The sequence below is a fragment of the Lycium ferocissimum genome, chromosome 12 (genome assembly GCF_029784015.1).
Source record: "Lycium ferocissimum isolate CSIRO_LF1 chromosome 12, AGI_CSIRO_Lferr_CH_V1, whole genome shotgun sequence".
NCBI classification, from domain to species: Eukaryota; Viridiplantae; Streptophyta; class Magnoliopsida; order Solanales; family Solanaceae; genus Lycium; species Lycium ferocissimum.
The window spans coordinates 23,088,018-23,103,636 of record NC_081353.1 but is presented as its reverse complement, the minus strand read 5'-3'; the positions used below and the strand labels follow the sequence as shown (position 1 = coordinate 23,103,636).

Below are 15,619 nucleotides of genomic sequence, written 5' to 3'. Positions count from 1 at the left end.
TTCAACCTAGCTTATGAATGGGGATAAGGGCTGGTGGCTTCATAAAATTCTGCCCTTATAATTTTTCTTAGAACTTTGCCTCGCTTTCCCTCAAACATTTATGTAATCCTGTTCTTAAATTATTTTGGCCCAGCTATATTCTTGATTGTTGATCACAGGGTTGATCTGATGTTGATTTAAGATGGCAGATATCAATGGATTACAATAATTAGCTGGCTGATTGTCCTAATGAAGTTGGAATATAGAACTAGAAGTGTAAGATTAAGCTAGGCTGGGCTGTAGTTCACGTATTTGGCAAACCCAAGCGTTAAACAGCTCCGTTTAGTGGCTTGCAGGCAGTGGTCGACTTGTTATTGGTAAGTGCGATTCTGTGAGTTGACAACAATACACCATGGCATGTGTGAGTCAAGATTTTACTAGTGACCCAGAGGAGCAATTTGAATTACTGCAGACTGGTTTCCTCCCATATATCCCTGCTGATGCCTATTTCCTACGATTGAAGAAAATAGAGAAAACTGCTAATACCACCGATGTCGTAAACGAATGCCCTACCTGATCCATTTCAAATCCAACCGGAGGCTAAGGTAATTAATCTTAGGCAAGCTAGTAGCACACAGTCTCCTGTTAAAAGTTACATCTAGAAGCTTCTGTAATCAAACATGGCTAGGACACAATGTATGCGTTGTCTAAGACATAATAATCAAACCAGGCCAAACTGGTTCAATCCACTATAAATCTGATAGTATTTTTAGTCTAATGTGAACAAACAACAATACTTGTGTAAGAATTGCTACTAGGAGAGCTTGGCTATTATACACTTACGATACAAATAATCTCACGATATAAATAATTTCATTCTGCATTCAGCAGGGATGGTAGTTTACGAAATATAGTAAATTACCTGTTACAACCAATTAAATGATGCCGACATATAACAATTATTTACAATTGGTGTATGTAAGTTAAATATCCTCTAGAAATAATCAAGCGATCTCCAGGAATGTGGGTTATTGGTTTACTGTGCAGTGCTACTTCCAAAAATATTATCCAAAAGCACATCCCACATGCCAGAAAGTTTAGTTGCTTGCTCATCAAACTTCCGCTTGATATCAAGAATTGGACTGGAATCCTCTGTAAGATAAAGAAATAAAAGTTATCATTTTGAAGGAAGCAACACTTTTATATAAAATTTTAGAGATTGCTCGGAAACTTACTAGTTTTTTGGATGAGGCTTTTGTTGATGAGGACCTTAAGGATATCATTTCCCAAGTTCTCTTGTTCTTCTTTAATTCTTCTGGCAGATACCTCAGTAGAAGTGCTGCAATCATGTAACTCAATTGACTCCAAAGGACAAATTTCCCCAAGATCTTCTGGAATTTTTTCCAGGTAGATGCAATTCTTCAGAACTAGGCGTTGTAGATGAGGAAAATTATCACTGCTAGCATCCCAATGCTTTAAATTTGTCCAACTAATTAGAAAGAACTTAAGCCTTTTGAACTTTTCTTCATCAGTTAATCTCCATACTTCACCGTGGCATGCATTACTCTTAAGTTTGAGCTCTTCAAGATTTGGCAACATAACAAGACTTGATATGTCTTCCCAAGGAAAATGACTCCCGCTTAAGTTTAATCTCTTAAGTGATGTCGGGAAAACAATCCTCTTGATCGAGTTCGACTGATAATGTTTAGAGTGTGGATTATAGAAGCATTTTAGGGCTTCAAGATTACCCAAAGTGGACATATCAATGACGCATTCGCGCATATGCTTTCTGCTGCTTTCTGATGGAGTTTCGCGAATGCTCAATCTTCTTAGATTTGGAATGCCGCTAAAGACTTCACTTGTACAACTGGAGAAACAGAGAGTAGAAAATTCCTCTAGATTTGACATCCCCAAGGCATGATCCATCCTTCTTGTAAGAATTCCCGTGATACTTTTAGGACTGGACAAATAACTGCTCTTCTCCAGATGGATATGCCTTAAGTTAGTAACTGCCCATATCTTACCTGGTAAAATTGCAGCTCTGTCGTGCATTCTTATTTGCCTATAAATTAAAGTTTGCAAATTTTGAAGCTCTGAGATTGATGCAGGAAGATTGCCCTCGGATGCAACTGCAAGGTATCTCAAATGAATTAACTTTGGCATCTCAATTGGGAATGAAGAGAACTTATGATGGAAGATGTCCAATACTCGGAGAAGCTTGAAGCGGGAAAGAAGGTCAAATTTTGGAGAAAGTGATGGAGGAACTATAAATTCACCAAAAAAATAGAAAGATCTGGCAAGAACGGGCGATAGCTTAAAGCAATCATTTGAGTAAGTTTTGGTATGGAAACTGAAGCGACGAACATCATGCTTTCTTGTTTCAAGAGTAGGGATTTGGGGATCAGTTCTCATAACGTGCATGAACTTTGTCATTTCAGCTTCTCTCAAACAGAAGTCACGCAGTAGGTCATGCATTCCACAGGCTTTTATCTCACCATTCCATCTTCTCCTTCTAACCATTATCAAGTTTCTAGTGATGAGATCCTCCAAATAATCTTTTGCTACTTCCTCCAAGCTTTTACGCCTTTCAGTCCTTATAAAACCCTCGGCGATCCATAACTGGATCAATCTACAAGCATCAACTTCAAAATCCTTAGGGAAAGCACCCATAGAAAGGAAGCAAGGTTTGAGCTGATTAGGCAAGTTATTGTAACTTAAACCGAGCACTCCTAAGCATTTATCTGGATCGCTAGCTACTATTGCACTTATAGTTTTGGAAACATCCTCCCAACTTTCTAACGTCCTAGCTATGTTAGAGAGATGTCCAGCGATCACTAAAATAGTTAAGGGTAGTCCTTGGCATTTCTCTGCTATTTGCTTCCCAATGTCCTCCAACTTAGGAACGTCAAGATGTTCTGCTCCAAACACCTTATCATGAAGTAACTTCCAACTTTCATCTAATGTCAAGAGGTTCATTTCGTGTGGAGGGCTATCAGGATTTGCATATATAGCCACTTCTTTTTGCCTAGTTGTTAATAGGATTCGACTTCCATTATCGTCATCAGGAAATATTCTTGTCATAGTATCCCAAGTATCCATACTCCAAATATCATCAACAACAAGAAGGTATCTTCGACACTTTAATTTTCTTTGCAGTAGGACAGCTAACTGATCATCATCACTTCTGTCATAGATGTTATCTATCGACTTAATTAACTGATCCTGATCACTCTTGTGGCAGGTCATGGAAATGCAATGTAAACAAGCTAATAACACATCTCTTATATGAAATTCATGTGATATTGTAACCCAGGCTCGAATGTCAAAACGATACCTGATTGCAAGATGATCATAAGCTTGTCTAGCGAGTGTTGTTTTGCCAATCCCACCCATGCCTGATATTGTGACAATTTCTAGAGCAGAGGGAGATCCAATCAATCTCTCAATTATTTTTGTCAAGTCATCATCAAGACCAACTATGGCATCTCCCAAATTTGGCATGGCATTACTTCTTGATGAAGAACCAATCAAGGAATTCCTGGTTTGAGTTTCATTAGCAGGCTCATTTTTGCTAAAATCAGAAACAATCTGCACCACTTCTATCTTTGTTGCCTCGATCTTTTCCACTGATGGTAGCAAGTTTTTTAGTAAAACTTCGCGTGCTACTCCAATTATCCAGGATAAGCCTTTGATTTGACAAATCTTTAATTCAACAACATCTTCTACTTCATTAGCAGCAGCCCTTATCTTTCCTTCCAAATATTTCATCATTGCAGGGTCAACCTTGATTTTGCTAGTTTCTTCAAGAGTTTTTTGAAAATATTCAGCAGTATCACGAAGAGATTCGATTATTTGAGCAGTTTGACCTTGTATTAGTAGTGGATTCCTCTGCTGAAGTTGCTCAATAGTTTGAAGTAGAGAAATTACAGCAGTATAAGCCATCAACTTAAGATCAGATTATATAGAAACAATGGCAGGTTTTGGGAGATGATAAAGCTCAATCCAGTAAGGAGAAAGAATTGGAATATTTTTGACTAATATGGAGAGAAAGGAACAATGAACTTTTGAGAAAGTGAAGACTAAAGTATACTTGTAGTATAACACCCTTGCATTTCCAACACTGGCTTTGGTGTATTTCAATAAACTATGTGACTATTGGTCAATTAAAAAAGTCAAGGATGAGATTATTCAATGTGCAAATGTAGACCGAGTGTGAGTTTGTTGCAGAATGGCAATGAATCAGGTCAGTCTTCTATTTTTTTTTTTTTTCTTTTTCTATCCTTTTCTTCTTCTTGTTCCATCTCAGATCAGTCAAAGTTAGGAGGGCAAATAGAAAAAGTAATACTATTCTATTCTGTCCACCTTGATTTAATGTGATATTTTACTTTTTGGTGGTAAATAACTTTACAACAACAACATAACTGGTGTAATCCCACAAGTGGGGTCTGGAGAGGGTAGAGTGTACGCAGACCTTATCCCTATCTTGGAAGGTAGAATCTTTGTTTCCGGAAGAACTTCGGCTTAAGAAAAAAATGACAAAAGGTCAGATAAGGATTGACGAGGTTGGTAAATAACGTTATCAAGAGAAAAACAAAACTTAGTGATGGTAATTAAATTTGTATAAATGATTTGATGAAAGGCTTGGATATAAGTGTATCAAACTTTATTGGCCGGTGGCCCGAAATTTTGCTGAAGCTCTTTTATCCTTTGATATGAAATTTGGTTTAAGATTTGTCCTAGAACGGCTAAGTTCTCTGACAAACACTCTAGCAATGTACACGTGCACATATTTGTTTAAATTTATTGGCATATTTAGAGCAGGTTGTCCGAGTTCAACTATTTTCACTACTTTCAATTTAAAGTAATGACAATATATAAACATATTATATATCACATTCATCCTGATAACTCTAAATCTTGGATTTGTATCTACAAACAATATTGTGCTAGACTTCATAGTTGACCAATCACATGTTCTTGGGCGATGCAACAGTATAGTAAACCCATTGGTTTAATTGGCACAAAGTTGTTAGGGCTATTATTAAATGTCATTATTCTTTGTATTATATATGGGGTGTTGATTTGTTTAATATGGAAAAGTAGTTAACAAGTGGATCATTGTCTGGAAATCATAAAAATGAAATAAATAATACTCCAGGGTTGACAGGCAGCTTGCATTCCCATTGATGCAAGATAGTTAGGTCTATTAAATATCGTTTCCTTGTATTATATTCCCTCCGACCTAAATAAATAGTCACTTTAGCTTAAAGACTTTATTAAAATAATTGTCGCTTTAGGAATTTAAGATTAAAGTTGACAATTGTTTCCAACTGTCACTATTAAAAAACAGCCCAAAACCAATGGCCAAAACTGACGAACTATGGATCATCGGTTTGGGCCGCGTCGCTTTTTAGAAACTGACGGATTTCCTTTTCGCTTGGTTTCACGCGTTTGGAAATTTAAAAAAAAAAAAAAAATACCGACGTGGTCAATCAGTTTTATTAAATATTTTTTAAACATGTTATATTGATAAATAAATAATTTTAAAAATGTAAAAAATCGATGTAGTCTGTCGGTTTCTTTTAAAAAAATATAATTTAAAAACTAAGTAGTTCATCAATGTGATGAACAAATCGACTGACTGCGTCGGTTTTTTGGGCTTTCAATATGTCCGTTGATTTTTTGAGAAAACCAGCAGCAGAATGCTGCATTTTCTGCAACTAAACCTTCCAATAAAATGCACAACTTATATACAGCTACAACCAACAATAATGCTGCCAAATCAATCCTAAAAGAGCTACAACATCAACAACATCCTAATTATCAATCAGAACCACCAAATACAACACTAAATATTCATTAAAACAGTTTAAAAAGTCTACCAAAGTTCAAACTTTTCACCATTAGTTCTAAAGAGTTTCAATATATGTCCATAAATGAAATCCTAACTAAATCTCATTATCTAGAGTCTGGGCTTCAAATTCAACGTCATCCTCCTCAAAGTCTTCACCTTCTAGGTCGAGAGGAGGAGAACGGGGCACACTATTGGAGTGTGAAGCTTAAGAGAGTTAGTTAGTTGAGATTAGTAGTTAATGATGAGGTAGTTAGTTTGTTAGAATGCATGTGCACATCACGTGCACTGCACCAGAAAATGTATAAAGCCACACCAATTGGCATTGTATTCATTACAATCAATGAAAATATCTTCTCTTCTCTTCTTCCTAATTTTCTTTCAATTGCCATGAAATCCTAGACCTAAAACTATCAACAAAGAAGCTTAGCTTCACCGTTTTAGATTCAATAAATCAAATCTAACATTGTATCAGAGTGGGAAGACTAGACCGCATCAATTTCTAAATAAAATTTGTTTTTCTCTGTTTCAAGATATTGCAATTTTTTACGCAATTTTTTGTTTGATCACAATCGCAATTCTTTTTCAAATTGAAGCTCAGATATGGCAGAATTAACAGTAACAACTCTCGAACATAATCACCCACTATACTTACAACAATCGGATACACCTGGTGTAGCATTAATCGGTATAAAACTCACAGGTGGTTAATGAGGCTTGCATTAATGGTGAAGAACAAATACTGTTTTGTTGATGAAACTTGTTTGAGAAGTTCGTACAAAGGTGAATTGGAAACTCAATGAGAGAGATGTGATGATGTGGTTTTGTCATGGATTAGCAGCATTGTAGCACCAAGATTAGTTACGACTATATTCTATGCTCCAAATGCAAACATGTTTGGGATGATTTCAAGGAACGTTTCAACAAGTCAAATTTGACAAGAATTTATCAGATTTGCACTGAAGTAGCATGCCTAAGGCAAGGTACAGATTCTATCACTGACTATTATACTAAAATGATGAAATTATGGGATGAATTTGATGTGTTGATTCCCTCATCTTCATGTGGATTGTAGAAGCTAAACCTTCTATAGAACATTTACACCAGCAGAGGTTATTAATGTTTCTAATGGGATTAAATGAATCTTTTAATCATGTGAGAAGTGACATCCTTCTTAAATCTGAAGTACCTAGTGTAAATCAAGCTTATTCCACTGTAGTACAAGAGAAGAGTCAAAGACAATTAGGTGTAGTAGATACAAAGAAAGAAGTTCTCACTATGTTAACTGAAGAGGTCAAAATTTCAGAGAAAAAAGGCCAATAGATCCAATTCAAGGACCAGCTTGTGAGGTTTGTGGTTATAAAGGACATTAAACAGTAGATTGCTACAGGTTAGTTGGATATCATGCAGATTTTAGGAGTAAGAAGAAGTCAAATCAAATTGGTAGTCAGACTGGTCCAAGTGGTTATGATCAGAATCAAAACCAAATGCCACAAGGAGGTTATAAGCCAAGAGGTGCACATCAAAGAGAAATAAGTAATTTCAGGCCATATGCTAACAATGCTGTAGCAGCAACAACAGCTGGAGGACAAGGATATTTTCTTAATGAAGAGGAGCAGAATCAGTTGAAACACTTGCGGCACAACACTGATTTGAGTGAATGCAAAGCTAATAAGTGTCTAATGATCCAAATTTACATGATTGGATAGTAGACTGAGGAGCAAAGCACGTATAGCTTTATGTAAGGAGTTGCTTGAGGAGATAAAACATTTGAAAGATTCAAATTCTAGTACAGTCTAATTACCAACAGGCTCAAATCACAAGTACAGGAAATTTAGTTGTGTTAGGTGACATAAAAGTAAAAAATACACTTCATGTACTGGATTTCAAGTTCCTAGAGTTGCCAAACTCACTAGGGAACTACATTGCAGTGTCAGTTTTTCCCTAACTTTTATGTGTTGCAGGACATTTGCACTGGCCAAGTGATTGGGATTGTTAGACAATCTAATGATTTGTACTTGTTGAGAGATGGAATAAGAGCAGTAGTGAATGCCTCAATAAAAGGTTCAAGTCTGTTTGACCTTTGACATCTCAGATTTGGTCACCCTTCATTTATAGTAATGCAACATATATCAACTATCAAGGACAACCTGACGACTTCACCACAATAGTGTTGCCTGATATGTCCCATGGCTAAACAAAGTAGTTTACCAGTTCCTAGTAGTATGAATAAGTCAGATCATCTTTTCCATTTAGTTCCTTTAGATGTCTGGGGTCCATATAGAACTCCACCTATGACAAGAAGCATTACTTTGTTACAATAGTTTGATTCAGCATAAAACTGAGGTTCTGACTGTACTAAAAGATTTTCTGACTATGGTTTGTACTCAGTTTGGTATTAAAGTGAAAAGATTGAGATCTGACTATGGGACTGAATTTACTAATTCTAAATGTAGAAATCTTTTTTTCTTCTCTTTGAATTGTTCACCCAAAGTTCATGTCCTTATACACCTCAGTAAAATGGAACTGTAGAAAGAAAACACAGACATATTTTAGATACTGCTAGAACCTTGAGGTTTCAAGCTTCAATTCCTATAAGATTTTTTTTTCTTTTGGGGGGGGGGGGGGGGGGGGAGGGGAGGGGGGGGGGGGGAGTGGGGAATTGTGTTAGAACAACATTTTATCTAATTAACAAACTTCCTTCTGGAGTGTTGAATGGTAAGTCACCTTTTGAAATGCTATATGGAAAGGAACCTAAGGTTGATTACTTAAGGCTATTTGGTTGCTTGTGTTTTGCATCTGTTTTGCCAAGACAAGACAAGTTTGCACCAAGAGCTAACAAGGCCATCTTCATAGGGTACTCAAAATCTCAGAAAGGCTATGAGTTGTTTGATATACAATAAAAAAAAATCTTTGTTAGCTGGGGTGTCACCTTCATAAAATACATTTTTCCTTTCCAAAGGATTCATGATGATTCAGTGGATATGTTTATTCCACAAGAACCTGTTGTTGCAGATTGTGAGTAGTCATCCACTCAAATTTTGCATACTACACCACCTGAGGATCATGTACCAGATGCACCTGCTGTCGTTATTACTAAGATTGAAGATTGTGCTAATGCCCCTCAATCTTCCTCCACTGATACTACCACAGATGCACCTATCACTAATGAGAATGACACAGTTATTTCTGATCCTGAGTCCACTCCTATGGTTGCAAATAATGCACTAATAATGTTGTCAAAATGCCAAGTAGAGCTTCACAGGCTCTTATATGGAACAAAAACTATGTCATTTCCAAAAAGGCTAATCAGCTTGCTTGTATCCCATTGAAGATCATCTCTCATACAACCATCTGAGTCATTCATACCAGGACTATGTGGCAGTTTTTTCAGTTTCAATTGAGCCAACGTCCTTTAAGAAAGCTTCTAAGTTCCAGCATTGGAATGATGCTATGCAAGCAGAAATGGATGCTTTAAAACTCAATAACACCTGGACAGTGGTAGATTTACCCCTAGAAAAGAAGGCAATTGGCTCCAAATGGGTATATAAAATGAAACACAAGGTTAACGGTGAAGCGGAAAGGTATAAGGAAAGACTTGTTTCTAAGGGTTATAATCAACAAGAAGGACTAGTCTATCATGAACCTTTTTCTCCAGTGGAAAAAATGGTCACCGTGAGAACTGTTACTAGCCTAGCAGTATCTTCTAATTTACCTTTTTATCAGATGGATGTCAATAATGCTTTTTTACAAGGAGATTTGCATGAAGAAGTCTATATGGATTTACCTCAAGCGTTCCAAAGACAGGGGGAGTACAAGGTGTGCAAGTTGCTTAAGTCATTATATGATTTGAAACAGGCTTCAAGGCAATGAAACCTCAAGTTAATTGAAGCCTTGGTTGACACAGGCTACATTTAAAGTCCTTATGATCACTCTTTATTCATAAAGAAGTCCATAAATGATATAGCTATTACACTAATATATGTAGATGATCTGTTACTTACTGGTAGCGGCATAATTTTGATTCAAGAATTGAAGTCCTCACTGCATAGTAAATTCAAAATGAAGGATCTTGGTAACCTCAAATATTTTCTTGGAATTGAGGTGCTGAGATCAAAGACAGGAATTTTACTTAATCAAAGGAAATATACACTTGAATTGATATCAAATTCAGGGCTCAGTGATGCTAACCTAGTGAATACACCTTTGGAGGAAAAGGTCAAGCTTATTACTGTTGATTATAATGAACATGAGGGCATTACAAATGATCCTTCTTATCAACATGTCACTGCTTATCAAAAGATCATTGGAAGATTGCTATATTTGACAATTATCAGACCTGATATCAGCTTTGCGGTTCAGGTGCTAAGTCAATTCATGCAACTTCCTAAGGTGTCACATTGGGAAGTTATACTAAGATTGGTTAGATATATTAAAAAGTGTCCAGGCTAAGGTTTTTTGCTAAGCAGCAATTCTAGCAGAAGTCTACTAGCTTATTGTGAATTAGACTGGGCTGCATGCCGAAACACCAGAAGACCTGTAACATGCTATGTCATTAAATTGGGACAGTCCCTCATCTCTTGGAAATCCAAGAAGAAGCAAACAGTGATAGGAGCTCAGCTGAAGTAGAGTATAGAAGCATAGCTGCTGCCGTTTCACAGATTATTTGGTTATTAGTTCTGTTGAAGGACTTGAATATCACAGTCCCAACATCAGTTACGTTGTATTGTGATAGCAAAACAACCATTCAAATTGTTGCCAATCCCATCTTACGTGAAAGGACCAAGCACATTGACATCGATTGTCATTTTGTAAGGGAAAAATTCAAGGCTGGATGGGTGGAGACTCATTATCTTAGTACTAAGGAGCAACTAGCTGACTTACTTACAAAAGGCTTTGGAGCTTCTCAACATTATCTTTTGTTACACAAGCTTAGTGTTTTTGATATATACACAAACTCCATCTTGAGGGGGAGCATTAGAGTGTGAAGCTTAAGAGAGTTAGTTTGTTGAGATTAGTAGTTAATGATGAGGTATTTAGTTTGCAAATGCACTGTACCAGAAAATGTGTAAAGCCGCACCATAAAATGTGTAAAGCCACACTATTTGGCATTGTATTCATTACAATCAATGAAAATATCTTCTTTTCTCTTCTTCCTAATTTTCTCTCGGCTGCCATGAAATCCCAGGCCTAAAAATGTCAACACAGAAGCTTAGCTTCACTGCTTTAGATTCAATAAATCAAATCTAGCACACACCAAACGGTCCACATGCTATGTGGTTCTGCGGTTGTGCCTGGAGCGCTTTGAGGTTCTTGGCTATGATCCTGCTTTCTGCAACTCGTCATGCTTCGGCATTTGCTAATTTCCAATTAAGTGCTTCGATTTGCTGTACCATACCCGTGATGCGAACACTATCAACTCCCTCAGCTTGGCGAGAGGACCCTTTACCTCACAGTTCTGACTGGATGCGCTGAAAGTTGTTCCTTGGGCTTAGACCCTACGCTTTATCCTTTTGTTTTCCCCCAACTGCTTTACACCACAGTTCTATCTCCAATTCTGGTTGTGGCTGGTTGGCTCGCCATGGTCATCGGTTGGCTGAGTTGTTCATACTGAGTCTGGGTATTTAAAGATGTAAGTTAGTATTTAATGAACATATTATAAACTTATGATAACAATCAACCTAGGGGAAACTCTAAGAATTAAACAAAAACAAAGGAAAACAAAAGATAGATGAAGAATTGGGATTAAGGAATTAGAGATAGATACTTGACTCACTTGGTAATGAATCATATAGGCAAACCTAAGTATATGAAGCCTAGATCCTCCTATTTTGAATTCAACCAAGGAACCAAAGCAATGTGAACCAAATTAGAAGACTCAATTTGAATCCACAAATGAGCGATCTAAATGAATTCAATGGATAAGCAATTCACTTCACAACTTGGAAATCACACTTGAACAATAACCAAACAAACTATATTAAAATTCTCTCAATATGAGTTCACACAATATTCAAGCTAAGTCTTCCAAATGGATGAAAACAACTATTTATCCTAATGCCTATTACATCAAAAGGCCCTAAAGTGGCTCTTTTGTAAAAATACCCACATGGGTCTTCAATTGCATCCAAAGTCTCATAACTTGCAATTATGACCTCCAATTGCCATTCTAACTTCATAACTTGCAAGTATGACCTCCAATTGCAATCTTAGCCCCATAGTTTCACTTTTAGCCATTTTGCGCATCTAGCCACTTTGCAATGCATAGCCACTTTGCAACTCTTCCAATGCCAAGCTATCTTCCAAACATCATTTGCCCTCTTACGTGGGTCCACAAGTGTCTCCAACGTCCTCTTTAATGCCCTTGAGCCATTAGCATCAATCATGCCCTCTAGTATCATATCAACTTATATCATTACTTAAATAAAAATATTTTCACTTACATAAGCTTACATAAGCTTGCTCAGCTCTCGGCTTGACCCATTGTCCGGACCCTACTCGTTCTTTTTTTTTTTTTTTTTTTTTTTTTTAATGTGCATTGCAAGGAAGAGCCCATCTTGAGCGGGCTCATGTCCCGATTGTTTTTTCTGCAGAAAAAGATAAAACTAGTGACTCAATAATTACATATTGATCATAGATAACTTTTAAAAGTATAATATTACATACCAATTTCTTAGCTACGTATCCCTGACTCCTTGCACCTGCAGTGTGCAAAGAGACACCTTTCGGCGACGCAGGGTAACATTTATTATCTAGAATAAAATTGTTGAAGCTCAGGAAGTGAATTCTTTAGCCGCCAAAAGTGTTGTGATCCAGCCGCGTCACGGGTGGTCTTTGTGTCCGGCCATTCATGAATCTGAGAATGATATTTAGCGCGGCGCGAGGCCCTCGGCGCCCTGAAACTTTCCTGTTCTGATTTGGATTTGTTTTCAATAGCCCAAGCATTTTTGTATTCCTAAATACATTCCAACCACGAATTTTTGGAGAACTTTTGACGTGGAGAGAGCTAAGATCCACCATGGAGGCCGGAGTGCATTGGGTTTGACCTTTTCTTCTCCATACTATTTGTTTTGATGTCTCTTTGGATGATTAGTTATTTTTTTCCATGTCTATGCGGAAGTAAATTTCACGTTCTAGGATTGTGGTTCTTTCAAGATCGTTCCCATTTAGAAATTTATTTTGTTTGATTAACTTATTGTTGTTTAGTTGTTTATTCTTTCTTGATCTTAATTATTTGGTTGCTTGATCACCATTTGAATACTAACTATGGCTCATTAATGGAAATTGGAAAAGGGAATTGCGAGTACAATAAGAGTGAATAGAGCTTTGTGAACCTAGGCATCGAGTGGGGTCTCTCCTGATCAAAGAGACCTAATCTTGCAACAATGTGGCTATGTTAAAGGTGATTTACTATAAGTATCTTGGTATTCTATTGTCTACAAAGAAGATTTTAGTTATGCAATGGCAACCTCTGATTGACAAAATTATTGCCAGGATTTTCTCTTGGACAACCAAAAAACTTTTGTATGCTGGCAGACTTCAATGGGTGCAAACTGTCATTTTGGTATCCAATCTTATTGGACACAATTATTTGTGTTACCAGGCAAAGTCTACAAATGCATTGATGCTTACTGTAGAAGTTATGTCAGGCCGGGTGGTAATCTGATCACTAGAAAGGCCCTTGTAGCTTGGGATAGACTGTATAGTTCCAAATCTTGTGGTGGACTTAATCTTATCTACCTAAATTTGTGGAATAGAGCTGCGTTTGCTAAACACTGTTGGGATATTGCTAGCAAAAAGAACAGATTTTGGGTGAAATGGATTCATATGTTCTATATAAAGAACCAACAGTTATTTGACTGTCCAAGTCCAAGTCAGGCTAGCTGGATGATTAGAAAGGTTATGGATGCAAAAGTAGTGCTACAAAATGGTCAACTTCACATCAACCCTCAACATGGTATCATTAGATAGCTTTATGTATATCTCATTGGCAACCAACCTAAGGTCCCCCGGAAATGTGTCATGTTCAATGCAGCTAGGGCTAAAGTAGATTCACTCTATGGCTGCTGATGCATGGAAAATCACTAACTACTGATAGATTAAGGAAACGGGGTATGAATTTGGAGAAAACCCACTCATTATCCTGGAATGAAGATGAATCTAGGGAGCATATGTTTTTGAACTGTGGCTACACTGAAGGATTATGGCATAGAATTTTGCATTCAGAGATCACCAGTACAACATCTTTCATGGGAGGATCAGTTTCAATATAACATTACTGCTTCCAAAGAAAACTCCCAGAAGGCTCAACTGCTTAAGCTAATATACACAGAATTCATCTATTTTGTTTGGACTGAGAGGACAGTTAGAATCTTTGAGAAAATTGAGAGAAGTGTAGATAATATTTCCAAAGAGATTGTGTCTACCAATAATGTGAGAACACCTGCTGGCATTAGCTATCTTCTTAGTCAGTTTATATTTTGATCTTGTAATTAGCCTAGTCGGATGTAGTTATAGGTGCTGCTTCTTTTCAGTTTGAGATAGCTGTTGGTGTTCATTATTTTTTAACGACTTCCTTGGTAATTAATACAAGTTCTCTTAATTATTAAAAAAAAAAAAAAGTAACTCAATCTTTACACCTTTTTAAATAATCTTGACGATTTGCAAAGTAATATATGATTGAAGGACTTTAATTCGGAAGAAAAATAAAATAAAATTTTAGAATAAATTAGAACATTGCAAAGTATTAAAAGAAGGCCCGGTGCACAAAGCATCTCACATTAGCAAGGTGTGAAAGGGAAAAAACACAAGAAAATCTAAGACGGCTCAATAGAGTAGGGTAAAAGTAGGAAGAAACAATAAACAGGGTATGATAGGGTGGATTTTATTAGGGTGTTAAGGTTAGTCTTGCAATTCCATGCCCCTCCATTTTCAATTCCATGCCCCTCCATTTTTTATCTCTTAATTTTTGCGTGTTTGGTTTTTCATATCTTGAAACACCTTAGTGATAGTCCTGTCTCCGCCACCGAAAGAACCTTTTCAAATAATTTAGGTATTCATAAATTATATGAAATAAACAAAAAAAAAATTAAAACTTGATAAGAATTGAGCAGTTGTACTATGACTCATTGTCTATCCCATTTTTGACAGTATTCTATTTAAGCCCAAGTTTTTTTTTTTTTTTTTTTTTTTTTTTTAAATGCAAATTCACTAGGCGAGGTGTCTAGGACTACTGTTTTTAATTTATATATCAATAACAAAACTCAAAAGGAAAAAGTACAGGCAAGGGGGGCTAGGCTTTACTTTACTGATCCTATTGAGCTCAAGTAACCATTCGGTGGGTTGATAACTCAATTCATTTTGACTCGCATAAATTAAGTTCAAGCCATTCATTTGACACCCCTACTTTAGCGTAAACTCATCTTTGCTATTGGATTTTGCGCATGGTGTTGCCTCAATCGTCTGACTTTTAACATTTGTTATTCATGTTATAAAACGACATACCACCTTACATGAGATAAGAATAATTATTATTGTGTTTAATATGTACAGGTGTTTGCCTACATATATCATACAAACTCTAAATCAATAATTTAAGGATAAAAAGTCTCAAAACATTTGAATATTTGAAGTATTCGTTGACTTTGTATTCCTTAATTCTCCAAATTTTCGACATGTTTACTTAGTCGGTACTTACCCACGATCCTTTATATTCAATAATCTCCTCTTAAATTTAAGAAACTTTTTAGAGCCTATTATATTAATATAATATATTCATATCAGTGCCAC

The 15,619-nt window shown here is 36.5% G+C and overlaps 1 protein-coding gene and 1 long non-coding RNA gene across 2 annotated transcripts; one reads left to right on the top strand and one right to left on the bottom strand.

The window, feature by feature from the left end:
* Positions 1 to 840: 840 nt before the first annotated feature.
* On the bottom strand, positions 841 to 4,248 carry LOC132040385 (putative late blight resistance protein homolog R1A-3). The gene is made up of 2 exons (XM_059431019.1): positions 1,215 to 4,248; positions 841 to 1,131 (listed from the first exon to the last, which is right to left on the bottom strand). Exons 1-2 carry the CDS (start codon positions 3,919 to 3,921, stop codon positions 1,016 to 1,018), a joined length of 2,823 nt encoding a protein of 940 aa, XP_059287002.1. The 5' UTR covers positions 3,922 to 4,248; the 3' UTR covers positions 841 to 1,015.
* Positions 4,249 to 6,116: 1,868 nt separating this feature from the next.
* On the top strand, positions 6,117 to 13,589 carry LOC132039592 (uncharacterized). The gene is made up of 3 exons (XR_009410429.1): positions 6,117 to 6,813; positions 13,124 to 13,232; positions 13,325 to 13,589. It is a non-coding gene; the product is annotated as an uncharacterized LOC132039592 (long non-coding RNA).
* The last annotated feature ends 2,030 nt before the right edge of the window (positions 13,590 to 15,619 follow it).